This window comes from Alnus glutinosa, chromosome 14, assembly GCF_958979055.1.
Source record: "Alnus glutinosa chromosome 14, dhAlnGlut1.1, whole genome shotgun sequence".
NCBI lineage: Eukaryota > Viridiplantae > Streptophyta > Magnoliopsida > Fagales > Betulaceae > Alnus > Alnus glutinosa.
In genome coordinates, this window is record NC_084899.1 from 11,311,051 (window position 1) to 11,326,787 (window position 15,737).

At 39.7% G+C, this 15,737-nt stretch overlaps 2 protein-coding genes and 1 long non-coding RNA gene across 3 annotated transcripts; all 3 read left to right on the forward strand.

Moving 5' to 3' along the window:
- The first annotated feature begins 2,183 nt into the window (after positions 1 to 2,183).
- Positions 2,184 to 3,091, forward strand: LOC133856607 (uncharacterized). Its single transcript, XR_009898229.1, has 2 exons — positions 2,184 to 2,215; positions 2,829 to 3,091. It is a non-coding gene; the product is annotated as an uncharacterized LOC133856607 (long non-coding RNA).
- Positions 3,092 to 4,161: 1,070 nt separating this feature from the next.
- LOC133856710 (uncharacterized) lies at positions 4,162 to 5,393 on the forward strand. Its single transcript, XM_062291765.1, has 3 exons — positions 4,162 to 4,287; positions 4,387 to 5,264; positions 5,333 to 5,393. Exons 1-3 carry the CDS (start codon positions 4,162 to 4,164, stop codon positions 5,391 to 5,393), a joined length of 1,065 nt encoding a protein of 354 aa, XP_062147749.1.
- An 8,072-nt stretch (positions 5,394 to 13,465) lies between these two features.
- LOC133856711 (uncharacterized) lies at positions 13,466 to 15,027 on the forward strand. Its single transcript, XM_062291766.1, has 2 exons — positions 13,466 to 14,428; positions 14,512 to 15,027. The coding sequence occupies exons 1-2, from the start codon at positions 13,466 to 13,468 to the stop codon at positions 15,025 to 15,027; spliced, it is 1,479 nt and encodes a 492-aa protein (XP_062147750.1).
- The last annotated feature ends 710 nt before the right edge of the window (positions 15,028 to 15,737 follow it).

Sequence of the window (15,737 nt, forward strand, 5' to 3'; positions counted from 1 at the left end):
TGACTATCGTAGTATTTACTCGTATTTTTATATGGACATTACTACGATGTAAATATAAATATTGTGAAAATATTCTAATGTTACTCGAGCATTATAATGACACTATTGTAAATTTTTTTGCTTCATTTGGGCATTACAACGATGCTATTATAATTTTTTTTTTCTAAAATAAATTGAATATAAAAACATTATATAAATATAATAATTCTTAAAATATTAATCTAAACTTTGCAGAGCAATTTGGGCATTGTAACAACTTAATTTGAAAAACCGGACATACACAGAATTAAAGAGAATGAAGAAAGGAACTTACTAATCTAATTTGAGAAAATTGCATTTATGAACCCTGACGTACTATTCATCGAGCACCACCACAGCAATTATCCTTTTTTTTTTTTTTTTCCCTCCTTTTTCCTTTCTTTTCTTCTTTTTATTTATTCTCTCTTTTTCTCATGCACCAGACCCTCCCTCCTTGTCTTGTCTTCTCTCTCTCTCTCTCTCTCTCTCTCTCTCTCTCACGTTCCTGTGTGAGCAACAAGGGGGGACTTTGTCCCTTTTTTATAGGGAAAGATCGTAATGCCCCCAAAATATGGTTTGTCTCCCATTCACATTCCACAAGGAATAAAATAATCTATAATCATTAATTACAACCAGAGCATCTACAAAGATTCATTACATTAACTGAAATCACACTATACATATCATTGATAAAAGATCAGAGCTAAACCTTAATACTTAATCGAACCTCAAATGCTAAGCCTACAACATCACCCAAAAGTACTAATTAACATGAGTCATCTTCATAATCCTGCAATCAGTCCTTAAGCACAACCGGATGGATATCACTACGCTAAACGGCTACATCTGCTTCGAGGTTCATCTCTGTAATACCAGGGAAAGACACCCTACTTAAGTTATTAAGATATGTGCATGAGTACAAGGCTTAAGAATTGCTATATAGTCTAATAAAAATTATGTATTTATGCATGTAAAGAAATAGATCAGTAAAGTTGAAATCGATCGATCGACTAAGTTTCGATCGAACAATTTTATCCAGTGCGACGCAGCTTACGGGTAAATAGCAGAGAAGTGATTTCCTACCTTTGATTTTGAACCCATTGCTTACGGACGGCTCCAAATGATTGAAACTTATTTAGTTAGCCTAAGTTAGCTTAGTTTGGTTGAAATTGAACTAGATATGTTGGTACAATTTAATCATGACACTAGATATGGAAGAAAATCTAATCTTGGATATTAGATGATCTTGCATGGATATTTCTCTCTCTTGCTATCAAAGATCCGACCATTGGAAGAATTTGTACTGGATTGATCTCAGCCATTCAAAGTTATTATATATAGCATGCATGGGACATCAAAAACCAGCCTAAACTCTCCCCATACCACTCACGTAAGCTCCTCTTCCCTTCACTGTGAAAGCCAGCACTTATAGGCAGAAATGAAGCCTTAAATCTCCTCTTGTTTCTCAACAAAACACCAGAAATCAACATCTGAAACCTCTCTCTGATTCTAGCTCAAAAACCAGAAACTTCCAACTCATTTCAAGCACTTTGTTTTGGAGTTAGACCCCTTCCTTCTATCCAACCTATTGGGTGCGAATTTTGGTAAGTAAATCTTCCTTTCTACTCTCTAAAATTCAGTATGTGTTCCCAAGGATCATGGGTAGTTTCTCCTCTTAAAAGAATTACACTCATGAAGCTTTAAACAAGCAAGATAGTAGCTTTGCTTTAATACTTTTGTGTGGGAATGAGTTGCTGAAATATAGGAGTTTTGATTAATGAAAAGGAATGTGTGAAGTGAATGTGTGTGTGTGTTGTATGCTGGAATTCCCTGCATGAATGAGAATATTAAAGTATAAACTTAGTAAGTAAGTGTATATGGGTATATGGCTAATGTGTGTGTGTGTAGAAAGTATTATTTTGGCTACATATGGGTATGAATGGGAGTTATATATCAACATACTAGTTGGAGTTAATGGCTAGTAAAAGAGGATGTCTTAGTTTCATTATTCAATAACCTAAGATGGCATTCAATATCTTGATTAAGAGAACCAAAAACGGAAGTATTAGGACAACGGTTAAAATGATACTTTAAGGATAAATATAGTAAACATATTGTAGCATCTTTTCACTAATTTAGTATTACTATATGATTGGAATTATGCAGTTATAGAGAAAGACTTTTGGAGCAGAAACTAGTAAGTATCTCTATACTTACTAAGGACGAAGCTGGTTGACTTTTCCTAGAATATTATGTTTACTGTTTTATTTACTTGTTTGCGCATGTGATTTTGCATATTTTATTATTTTTAATAACCTGTCTAATAACAAGCTGTTGGATCAAGATCCACGGTGGGTATGCGAGGCTTCACATGAGTTCCAAGGTTCTTAGTGAATGAGGAGGTACCTGAAAAGAATAATAAATACAAAAACTGGTGTACCAAGGTCACCAGGGAAACCAAGGTTTCCAGGAGCCAAGGCTCCCAAAGATTATAATTAAAAGTTAAGTGAGGAAACCAAGGTTTCAAATAACACGCTAACCGTGCCAAGGCCAATAGAGTAGTGGAAAAAGGGAAATACCTAAAACTCTACACTTAAAACTGTCATTGCCTTATGATTACGTTTATGTTCACTTTATGTCTATGATTTGCGATCATAGATTATATTTTGTATATACATGTGATTATATGGCCATTGCATTGTGTTGCATTAATTAAATAAATCAGCACTCATATTATTATTGGAAACAGCGGACTCACTTTAGTGTTTATGTTGTTTTCTTCTCTTTGTATGGTATTTGTAATGGTTCAGGCTATGAAGAAGAAGAGGATTATCAGGACTATCCCGACACATAGATGGTTCCTAGTTCAGTTTTTGTAAGGCTGGATAGCCTACCTTTTGGGACTACCCTGTTGTAGTTCATTAGCCTAACTTAAGACAGTACTTATAATTCTCCAGTTATATGTAGATATTTGGCTTGTATAATTATCTAGCCCTGTGAGGCATGACTGGTATTACTGTTTGTATAATTATGCTGACTAGCTTATTATATATTTTGAGGTATTTCAGTAGTAGCTCTGAGGTGTCAACCTATTCCCAATTTATATTACATTTATTCCGTTGCCAATAATTACCTCTGATAAGTTAGTAATGTCTTGTGGAAATTCGAAAAATTTTCACTTACGCTTTTTGTAAAAGCGGGGCGTTACATTTTGGTATCAGAGCGGTTTGCTCTGAGGACCTTAGGTTTGACCTTAGCATAAGATCTAGGCGCACAGAGCTATAGGGACATAAAAGTATTTTTGCTTGTATATATATATATATATATGCTAGATATTAATTTGAATTTCATGAGTTAGATAAGAATAAAATAACTCGCTTCAATAGATAGACGTATATGTGCACTTAGAATTTTGTGGTTTACGATCATTGTTTGTTTGAGTAACTTTGAGTGCTGCAATTATTCATAACATGATTTGTTTATGAAATCTTTGTCAGTGGCTAATTGTTAAATAGTTAGGTTGTTAGTTTATTGTTTGGTTTTAAACATTGTATAGTCGCTTAAAGGAATGTTAGTATCCAACAAATGTGGAATAACTGTTCCTTTAAAACACAGAATCATGCCTCCTAGACGCCGTCCCCTCTATGACTCTAATCGTGTCCCCCGTCCTGAAGAAAATGGTGAGGAGGATCTGCCAGCCCCACCTCCACCGCCACCATTCAATGATGGCATACACCCAGCTTTAGTACAACTTATTGCTGACACCACTAGGCAATTAGCCGAAGTGATATCATGAATTCCGCGACCCAATGAACGAGCCGAACCCGTGGGTTGTTCATTACACGATTTTGCTAGCTATCACTTTCGAACTTTTGAAGGAACGGAAGGGCCGAATGTTGCAGAGGCTTGGCTCACAGATATAGATGTACTGTATGCCACCCTCGGTTGCACAGACGAGCAGAAGGTTCAGTACATTGTACTGCAGTTGACGGGCGAAGCTAAGAGATGGTGGACTGCAAGGAAGGTGCTGCTTGGGGGAGGAACAGTAATTACTTGGGAGATGTTTAAGGAGGAGTGCAATCGACGGTTTTTCCCTCGATCTCAGAGGCAACTACGAGCTATAGAATTCCAGAATAAGGTGACATGACTGTAGAGCAATACTCTGCCAGATTCATGGAGCTAGCTCGGTTTGCAGCCAATCTTATCCTTGACGAAGAAATGAAAGCAGAACGATTCAAGAATGGCCTCAACCCTCGCATCAGAGAAAAGGTGATTTGTCTGGAAATAAAGGAATACGCCAGATTGGTAGAAGTGGCGTCCTAAGCTGAAAGAGGAATACGAGAATCAGCAACTGCGTATGAATTGAAGAAACATTCGAAACAACCGATGATGCGCCCCGTCAAGAGGCAGGCTGTTGGAAGTGGCTCCAAGCCTACCCTGGGAAAGAATTTTTCGAATCAGAAGGCCGTCAATAGCAAATGCGCAAGGACGCACATAGGGGATTGTAAGCAAGGAGCATCCACATGTTTTAGATGTGGTAAGCCTGGGCATTTTCTGAAGGACTGTCCTATGAATACTGCGGGAGGAGCGAAACTTCAAGGAAGCGGAACTCAAGCGCGGGTGTATTCTTTTATGCCCGGAGGAGAAGAAGGAGTCGAAGGTGACGAAGAGGATGCGGATGTGGTAACAGGTACCATTCCTCTATTTGGTAAAGTAGCGAGTACTCTTTTTGATTCAGGTGCAAAGCATTCCTTCATATCATCTACATACGTTAAATTGTGTAGCATGACTCCTCAACCCTTGAACCAAAACATAACTGTATCCACACCTACTGGGAATATTGTTATTTGTAGGAAATCCATTAAAAACTGCCCTATCGTCATAGGAGATAGAATCCTACCGGCAAAGCTAGCAGTATTTCAAATGTTAGGTTTTGATGTAATTCTAGGAATGGACTGGTTGTCAAAGCACTATGCCAATATTGACTGTAGGAAGAAAGAAGTCGTCTTTCGCTCTCCAGGCGAAGAGGAATTCAAATTTTGTGGATCTCGAGTACGAGCCACTCCACCTCTTCTTTCTGCAATTCAAGCAAGTCGGAACATTAGCTGTGGTGCACAAGCATTTTTAGCCTATGTCAGGGCTGAGTCGGAAGGAGAACGTAAGCTGGAAGATATACCTGTAGTGCGCGAATATCCAGACGTTTTCGCTGAGATCTCAACTGGGTTGCCACCTGATCGAGAAATCGAGTTCTCTATCGATCTGATGCCAGGAACTCAACCCATTCATAAAGCACCATATCGTATGGCGCCATCAGAATTGAAGGAGCTGAAGAAGCAACTCGAAGACTTGGTAGACCAGGGTTTCATTCGCCCTAGCGTCTCACCATGGGGAGCACCCGTTCTGTTTGTAAGGAAGAAGGATGGATCCCTGCATATGTGTATTGATTATCGCGAACTCAACCGAGTGACAATCAAGAACAAGTATCCGTTACCAAGGATTGACGATCTCTTTGACCAATTGAAGGAAGCTACGGTATACTCCAAGATCGACCTTCGATCGGGGTATCACCAGCTTAAGGTAAAGGAAGCAGACATTCCAAAGACGGCAATACGTACGCGTTATGGACATTACGAGTTCTTAGTCATGCCCTTTGGAGTGACTAATGCACCTTTTGTATTCATGGACTTAATGAATCGAGTGTTTCACAAGTACCTTGACCAGTTTGTGGTGGTGTTCATAGATGACATCTTAGTTTATTCTGCCACTAGCAAAGATCACGAAGAGCACTTGAGGACAGTGCTGAGCATCTTGAGAGAGAAGAAGCTTTTTGCTAAGCTTAAGAAGTGCGAGTTTTGGCTGAAGGAAGTCTCATTCTTAGGTCACGTAATTTCGGAAGATGGAGTAGCAGTTGACCCAAGAAAGATTGAAGCAGTGACCAATTGGGAGCGACCATCAAATGTAAATGAGATACGGAGTTTTCTAGGGTTTGCGGGATACTACCGAAGATTTGTTGAAGGTTTTTCTAAACTTTCAAGGCCTTTAACTGCGTTGACAAAGAAGAATGCTCATTTCATCTGGAGCGATGAATGTGAGGAATGCTTTTAAGAACTGAAGCAAAGGTTAGCATTTGCACCTGTCTTGACCCTTCCCAAGGAGTCAGAGAAATTCGTTATCTTTAGCGATGCATCTCTTCAAGGCCTAGGTTGCGTGCTCATGCAGCAAGGTAAGGTGATCGCCTACGCGTCAAGACAACTGAAGGACCACGAGAGAAATTATCTTGTGCATGATTTGGAACTTGCAGCCATCGTTTATGCATTGAAGATTTGGAGACATTACCTACTTCAAGAGACAGTGGAGATCTACACCCACCACTAGAGTCTCAGGTATATTTTCACGCAAAAAGAATTGAATATAAGGCAGCGAAGGTGGCTTGAGTTAGTCAAGGATTATGATTGCCATATTATGTACCATCCGGGGAAAGCAAACGTTGTAGCAGATGCGTTAAGCAGGAAGTCGTGCGGTAGAATCTTAAGTTCTATCACCACCCCAGATCAACTGGCTCAACGTCTAGAAGTGATTCAATTGAACGTTGCGGAGGAGCAAGCAGTCTTGGCAACTTTGGTCATTTATCCTCTAACTTTTGATAGAATCAAAGTGGCCCAGAGGAATGATCTTGAAGTACAAGGATTGGTGAGGAAGGCTAATCACAACAGCGCTTCTGGATTTTATTTCACGGATGACGGTTTGTTGAGAATGGGTGACACTAGGGTTGTTATACCTAATGATGTGAAACTGAGAAGAGACATCTTAGATGAAGCCCACAAAACGCGATATACGATTCATCCGGGGAGTACCAAGATGTATCAAGATTTGAAGAAGAAATTCTGGTGGCAGGGCATGAAGCGAGATATTGCTGAATACGTGTTCCAATGTCATGTATGCCAACAAGTGAAAGTTGAACATCAAAGACCTGCAGGGTCTCTTCAACCTTTAAATATTCTGGAATGGAAATGGGATCAGATTGCCATGGATTTTGTAGTAGGCTTACCAAAGGCACCCGGTGGCCAAGATTCCATTTGGGTTGTGATCGATAGGCTTACCAAAAGCGCTCATTTCATTCCATTTCATATCACCGATCCGGTACCTAAGTTAGCTGAAATGTATGTTAGAGACATTGTCAGATTACATGGAGTGCCTGTCTCTATTGTATCTGACAGAGATTCCCGATTTACTTCTAGGTTCTGGAAATGCTTGCAAGACGCATTGGGCACTAAGCTAAACATTAGCATTGCTTATCATCCTCAGACCGATGGACAATCAGAGAGAACTATTCAGATTTTGGAAGACATGTTGAGATTGTGCGTGTTGGATTTTAAAGGTAAGTGGATCAAATATCTACCTTAGTCGAATTTGCCTACAACAATAGCTTTCAAGCAACTATTGGAATGGCACCGTATGAAGCTCTGTATGGACGGAAATGTAGATCCCCGCTATATTGGGATGAAGTGGGTGAAAAATATCTCATCGGGCCGGAAATGATACAAGACATGAAGGACAAGATCTCTGTTATTCGAAGAAGGATGCTGACAACCCAAAGCCGGCAAAAGAACTATGCAGACAAGCACCGCCGTCAATTGGAGTTCGACGTGGGTGACCTCGTCTATCTAAAGGTCTCGCCAATGAAAGGAGTAATGAGGTTTGGCAAGAAGGGAAAGCTGAGCCCAAGATTTGTAGAACCTTTCGAAGTTAAAGAATTGATTGGCCCCGTGGCATACAAAGTTGAGTTACCGCCAGCTTTATCTGGAATCCATAACGTCTTTCATGTTTCAACTCTGAGAAGACATGGTCATGATCCGCGCCACATCATAGACTTCGAGCCTCTTCAAGTGCAAGACAATCTCAAGTACGAAGAACTGCCAATTCAAATTCTTGATCGCAAAGAGCAACGACTAAGGACCAAAACTATTCCCTTAGTTAAGGTTCTATGGCGAAACCACGACGTAGAGGAAGCATCATGGGAACTTGAACATGAAATGAGGAACAAATATCCACATTTGTTTTGAGGTTTGAAAACTCTTTGCGGTATTTGATTAAAATACTTGCTATGTTTTTAAATGTCATACATTTGTGTTATATATTTGTCTTGACTTTCAGGCATGGATCCAGAAGGGAATCCTATGCCACCTGGTTTTCCGTTAGTACCTCTTAATGTTCCAGAGGACCTACCGGCACCTGCTGATATTCCTTTGGAGCAGCCAACGGCCCCAGAATTGTTTGCTTTAGGACCTATTCCTTTGGGTATGTTCGACCCCGTAGGAGAATTCATGTTGTTGCAGCAGACTTACTTTAATAATCAGGCTCTTAATGAAGTAATACTTGATAGGATGGCTCAGATACATCATGAGATGGGTTGGGATATTCCGATGGAAAATTTTGCCCATGAAGATGAAAATCCGCAGGAGGCAGAAGCTCCTTTTGATCAGGCAGAGGAGATCCCTGCGGCGCCACCCATGGATATCTTCACTGACAATGAAGATGACTAGGTAACAAGAAATAAATTATTATTTCTTGACTGTTATTAGATTTTTATTATGTCTTTTATGATTGCAAATTTCGAGGATGAAATTTTTGTAAGAGGGGTGGGATGTAATACCCGGGAAAGACACCCTACTTAAGTTATTAAGATATGTGCATGAGTACAAGGCTTAAGAATTGCTATATAGTCTAATAAAAATTATGTATTTATGCATGTAAAGAAATAGATCAGTAAAGTTGAAATCGATCGAGCGACTTTCTGGTCGATCGAGCGATTATAGGTTGATGTCGATCGATCGACTAAGTTTCGATCGAGCGATTTTATCCAGTGCGACGCAGCTTACGGGTAAACAACAGAGAAGTGATTTCCTACCTTTGATTTTGAACCCATTGCTTATGGACGGCTCCAAATGATTGAAACTTATTTAGTTAGCCTAAGTTAGCTTAGTTTGGTTGAATATGAACTAGATATGGTGGTACAATTTAATCATGACACTAGATATGGAAGAAAATCTAATCTTGGATATTAGATGATCTTGCATGGATATTTCTCTCTCTTGCTGTCAAAGATCCGACCATTGGAAGAATTTGTGCTGGATTGATCTCAGCCATTCGAAGTTATTATATATAGCATGCATGGGACATCAAAAACCAGCCTAAGCTCTCCCCATACCACTCACGTAAGCTACTCTTCCCTTCACTGTGAAAGCCAGCACTTATAGCCAGAAATGAAGCCTTAAATCTCCTCTTGTTTCTCAACAAAACACCAGAAATCAACATCTGAAACCTCTCTCTGATTCTAGCTCAAAAACCAGCAACTTCCAACTCATTTCAAGCACTTTGTTTTGGAGTTAGACCCCTTCCTTCTATCCAACCTGTTGAGTGCAAATTTTGGTAAGTAAATCTTCCTTTCTACTCTCTAAAATTCAGTATGTGTTCCCTAGGATCATGGGTAGTTTCTCCTCTTAAAAGAATTACACTCATGAAGCTTTAAACAAGCAAGATAGTAGCTTTGCTTTAATACTTTTGTGTGGGAATGAGTTGCTGAAATATAGGAGTTTTGATTAATGAAAAGGAATGTGTGAAGTGAATGTGTGTGTGTGTTGTATGCTGGAATTCCCTGCATGAATGAGAATATTAAAGTATAAAATTAGTAAGTAAGTGTATATGGGTATATGGCTAATGTGTTTGTGTGTAGAAAGTATTATTTTGGCTACATATGGGTATGAATGGGAGTTATATATCAACATACTAGTTGGAGTTAATGGCTAGTAAAAGAGGATGTCTTAGTTTCATTATTCAATAACCTAAGATGGCATTCAATATCTTGATTAAGAGAACCAAAAACGGAAGTATTAGGACAACGGTTAAAATGATACTTTAAGGATAAATATAGTAAACATATTGTAGCATCTTTTCACTAATTTAGTATTACTATATGATTGGAATTATGCAGTTATAGAGAAAGACTTTTGGAGCAGAAACTAGTAAGTATCTCTATACTTACTGAGGACGAAGCTGGTTGACTTTTCCTATAATATTATGTTTACTGTTTTATTTACTTGTTTGCGCATGTGATTTTGCATATTTTATTATTTTTAATAACCTGTCTAATAACAAGCTGTTGGATCAAGATCCACGGTGGGTATGTGAGGCTTCACATGAGTTCCAAGGTTCTTAGTGAATGAGGAGGTACCTGAAAAGAATAATAAATACAAAAACTGGTGTACCAAGGTCACCAGGGTAACCAAGGTTTCCAGGAGCCAAGGTTCCCAAAGATTATAATTAAAAGTTAAGTGAGGAAACCAAGGTTTCAAATAACACGCTAACCGTGCCAAGGCCAATAGAGTAGTGGAAAAAGGGAAATACCTAAAACTCTAAACTTAAAACTGTCATTGCCTTATGATTACGTTTATGTTCACTTTATGTCTATGATTCGCGATCATAGATTATATTTTGTATATACATGTGATTATATGGCCATTGCATTGTGTTGCATTAATTAAATAAATCAGCACTCATATTATTATTGGAAACAGCGGACTCACTTTAGTGTTTATGTTGTTTTCTTCTCTTTGTATGGTATTTGTAATGGTTCAGGCTATGAAGAAGAAGAGGATTATCAGGACTATCCCGACACATAGATGGTTCCTAGTTCAGTTTTTGTAAGGCTGGATAGCCTACCTTTTGGGACTACCCTGTTGTAGTTCATTAGCCTAACTTAAGATAGTACTTATAATTCTCCAGTTATATGTAGATATTTGGCTTGTATAATTATCTAGCCCTGTGAGGCATGACTGGTATTACTGTTTGTATAATTATGCTGACTAGCTTATTATATATTTTGAGGTATTTCAGTAGTAGCTCTGAGGTGTCAACCTATTCCCAATTTATATTACATTTATTCCGTTGCCAATAATTACCTCTGATAAGTTAGTAATGTCTTGTGGAAATTCGAAAAATTTTCACTTACGCTTTTTGTAAAAGCGGGGCGTTACAATCTCAAATCCAATATCTAAAGGTGGTTCAACTATGAACAACACATGTTTCATAGTTGAAAAAGATACAAGCGTAAGTCCACGACTTAGTGAGTAATAATACGCATGAGGCTTATGTTATCATTTGGTGAACTCAGTTTAAGATATAAAAATTACATGCAGCAATGTAAATTATAGTTCTCCTTTTAACAAAATGATCATGGATGTAATACAGATATTGAAAAATATAGACTCCTTTATGTGTGCGTGTGATCAACCAATAAACCAAAATATAAAATGCGGAAAGTAAAGAACACATATATTTTGGTGACGAAGTGGAAACTCTTTGTACTAAAGAAAAAAACCACTTCAGGGCAGCCAAACCCAGGCAATCCATTATTCAGAAGAAAAAGCTAGTTACAAAGCAGTCGTACTCACATACCCCTAATGTAGTAGTTGTACCTTTTAACTCTGACACAGACCTATACGTGAACGCCTCTCAACCAGACCTCCTGTTTGAAGAGTTCTTCAATGGATTCCTTTAACTTAGAGCTCTTCTCAAAGTTAGACTTCAATAGGTTGATCAAATCACATAATAAAAACTCTAAGAGAGCTAGCACATCTAACAGTTTCTGCTTAAACACCCTCTCTTAGCACACATGAATTCAATAAAACAAAGCTAGTTACAAGACACTTGTACTCATATAACCCTATGTAGTAGTCATACCTTTAACTCTGTCATGTAACCCAACACGAACGCTTCCCAACCAAATTTTCCACCTGAAGGAGTTTTTGATGGATTCCTTTACCCTAGGGCCGACCCCAGGCTTCACACGAACACTTGAGCACACACTGGCACCGGCTTGAGAGCTAGCGGATCTTCGATTCTCCATAAACACCCTCTCAAAGCACTATGGAATTCACCACCGAATTCTGTACAAAACACTAGCCTAGAGCCCCCTATTTATAGGCTTCAAGAGACCTAAAAAACTGCTAAGATTCGGACTCTGGCTGGTGAGCGTCCGGACGGAAGTTAGCAACGTCCGGACGATTTTTTGCGATATCCTTTCAAAAACAGCATAATTCTATCTTTATCAGGTTCACGTCCGGACGACTTGACCAAGCGTCTGGACAGTCTTCTCTAAAATCCTTTTTGCGTTCGAACGGAACTCTGGAATATTCTGAACTACTGGACATCGTTCGAAAGTGTTGCCACATCGTCCGAACGGCTTGCAGAGACTTCCCAAACAATGTCGACTTCTGAAAACAGAGTCCTTGTTGAATATTGATTGACCTAGCGTCCGGACGGTGTTGTTCTGACGTCCGGACGTCTTCAATGTTTATCTGTGAGACACTGGGGGTGTCCAGACGTCTTCAAAGGCCTGTCCAGACGGTTACACAAGAACCGGTTGTTTTTGTCTTGGATTTTGCAAGGACACTTCATGGACATCTTTAAACAGCTTGTGATCAGTTATTGTCTTTGATTTGATCATTGTCTAAATACATGAAGATTCTGAATCTAAAACCGACCATCCTCTTAAATTGCAACCATTACATAAAGTGTTTTTGTTTTATCTAGAATGTAGCCAATAAAATACTAACAGGTTGCATAATATAGTGGTCCCATGGTCTCTCTTGGTGCATAACATATTAATTCCCTGGTGGCATATTGAGGGCAGTGGGTTCATAGCTTATTTTTCCCTGGATGAATTATGTTATAAATGTAATGTAAAATTAAAATTGTGTACTAGTGGTCCCCTAGTCCAATTGATAATGTGATATTTTTGCATGTGTAGGATGAAATTGGTGTTTGAGATAAATTATGGGGGTAGGTTCGACAGAGCATATGGAGTCATCTATTATGGGGGGTGAAATGGTTATTCATCCTAAAAGTGTTCCGGATAGTTTTACTTTTTCTATGCTTGAGTCTATTGTGGAACAATATGGGTACAATTCGGGTGACTTAGTTTATTTTAGTGACCCCAATAAAGATCTAGTTGTGGGTTTGCATCTAGTGTCCTCGGATTATGATGTGCAATATATGTCATCGGTACATGTGGAGAACAATGTTGTTGAGCTGTATATTGTTTCTTTCCAAGATGATGGGGATGGAGATGGGGAAAGATGATGAAGAGGAAGGTGTTCGTGGTAGGGTTGCTCTTAATGATCCATGGTGGGATGATAAAATTAGAGATGATGAAGATGTTTTTGAAGTTAATTATGATGTGAATAGGGCTGGCCCCTCAACTTATAAGTGTGTGGAGGGTAATGGGGAGAATGGGGATGGGAATGGGAATGAGGATGGGGATGGGGATGGGGATGGGGATGGGGATGGGAGTGGGGATGGGGATGAGTTTGAGGGTGCTAGAGTTGAGGGTAGGAGTGGGCCATCTACATAGCAGGGTAGACGTGGGCCATCTATATCTGACCACGGCATGCAGTCATTTGAAGATGTTGAGGTGGTTGACAATGATTCTGAAATGGGTAGAAGTGACATCCTGTTGTCACCACCTATTAGTGATGATGATTCTGGTGGGATTTCATCTAATCTTGGTTCGGAGTTCCATGCGATGGACCTTGTCAATCCAAGCCTAAAGCTGAAGATGAAATTTTCTAGTTTACAGCTGTTCAGAGAAGTTGTTAAGCAGTACAATGCACAAAGGGGCAAAGACATACAGTTTGTAAAAAATGAAAGAGCCAGATGTGTTGCAGTTTGTAGAGATCCCTCTTGTGACTACAGAGTCTATTGTAGACAGATGAGTGATGAGCAGTCTTTTGAAGTAAGGTCCTTAAGACCTAAACAGTATTGTACTCGTGTATACAAGAGCTCAATTGTAAATTCTAGGTGGATATCAGATAAGTTGTTTGACAAGTTTAAGATTCAACCAGACATGCCACTTGAGGTGATACAAGATGAAGTGAAGAGAAAATGGAACGTAGAAGTGACCAGGAGCCAAATATATAGGGGTCGAAGAAGGGCAGGAAAGCAGATTTTTGGTAATCTGGGTGAACAGTACGACAGGTTGTGGGATTACTGTGAAACGTTGAGGCAAACAAACAAGGGCAGCTGTGCTATGATGAAGGTTGAGAGACCTACCCCTGACTCAGAACCTATGCTCCAAAGACTTTATATGTCCCTTCCAGCCATGAAGCAAGGATTCCTGGAGGGTTGTAGGCCTGTTATCGGCCTGGATGGGTGCTTTCTAAAAGGTCCCTACAAGGGAACACTACTAGCTGCAGTTGGCAGAAATGCCAACAACAACATGTACCCTATTGCAATTGCAGTTGTGGAAGCTGAGATAAAAGAGAGCTGGACTTGGTTCATGGAGTGCCTAGTTTCAGACCTTGGGTCCCATGCGAGGCACGTTAGGCCTGCTTCCATTTCTAATCGGCAGAAGGTTTGCTTTATTCCTTACATAACTTTTTTTTTTTTTTTAGAATTATAAATAATTTTACATAATTTTACATTGGAATGATGCAGGGTCTTATTCCAAGCTTTGATGCTGTTATACCTACGGCAGACCACCGGATATGTGTAAGGCATTTATATGCCAATTTTCGGGATAAAGGGTTTAGGGGGGTGGCATTGAAGGAATTATTGTGGGCTGCAGCATCGTCTTACACTGATATTGAGTTCAGACATCACATGGAAGAGATTAAGAAGTTGAATCTTGCGGCCTTCGAGTATCTAGACAAGATTGACCCCAGTGGATGGTCAAGATCATGGTTCAGTGACTATCCAAAGTGCGACCTTCTTGTCAACATGTCTGAGTGTTTCAACTCATATATCCTCAAGGCTCGTGACAAGTTGATTTTGACAATGTTGGAGATGATTAGGAAGCAACTTCAAAGAAGGTATCAAGTAAAAAGAGACGGCATTAAAACTTTGAAGGGAAAGTTGTGCCCTAGAATTGTTAACAAGCTTGAGGCAATTGGGGAAGAGGCAACAAACTGTCTTTCCCATTATGCTGGTGATGACCTCTTTGAAGTAGAGTAGGGACGTAGAACATATGTCGTGGATTTGAGGAAGAGGACATATGGGTGCAAGAAGTGGGAGATGATTTGGATCCCATGTGCTCATGCACATTCTGCAATTACCTTCCATGGACACAAACCGGAGGATTATGTAGATCACTGCTATAGCATTGAGATGTACAAGAAGGCGTATGCTCCCATTATATATCCAGTTCCTAGTGAGGAACAGTGGATTCGGACCCACCACGGTGTTTTGGAACTGCCTAGATTACGAGTGACCCCAGGCAGACCTCGAAAGGCTAGGACAAGAGCTCCTGATGAGTCAAGAGATCCCAAGAATCCTCAGAGGATGAGGAAGTTTGGATTAGGGGGTAAATGTGGTTATTGCAAAATGTTGGGCCACAATAGCATAACTTGTCCAAGGAAGAAGCAGTTGGCATCAAATTATAGGCAACCCGTGGCAGAGGTTGAGTTGCCTACTCCACCCCCAGCCAGTGTGAGTTTACTACCCAATCATATTACTATTGTTGTTGATGCTTACATGGTTTGGATTGCTTACCTTTGGCATTTTTCTTTTCTTCATCATAGTGGGGTTCAGACACAGAGTGAAGGATGCAGCAGTAGTATCAAGGGGGGGCACAAATCCAGCGAAGAACATAAGAAGGGAAGGTGCGCAACCACATAACAAAAGAGTAAGCAGAAAGTCACACTTTTGAGTAATATATTGCATGC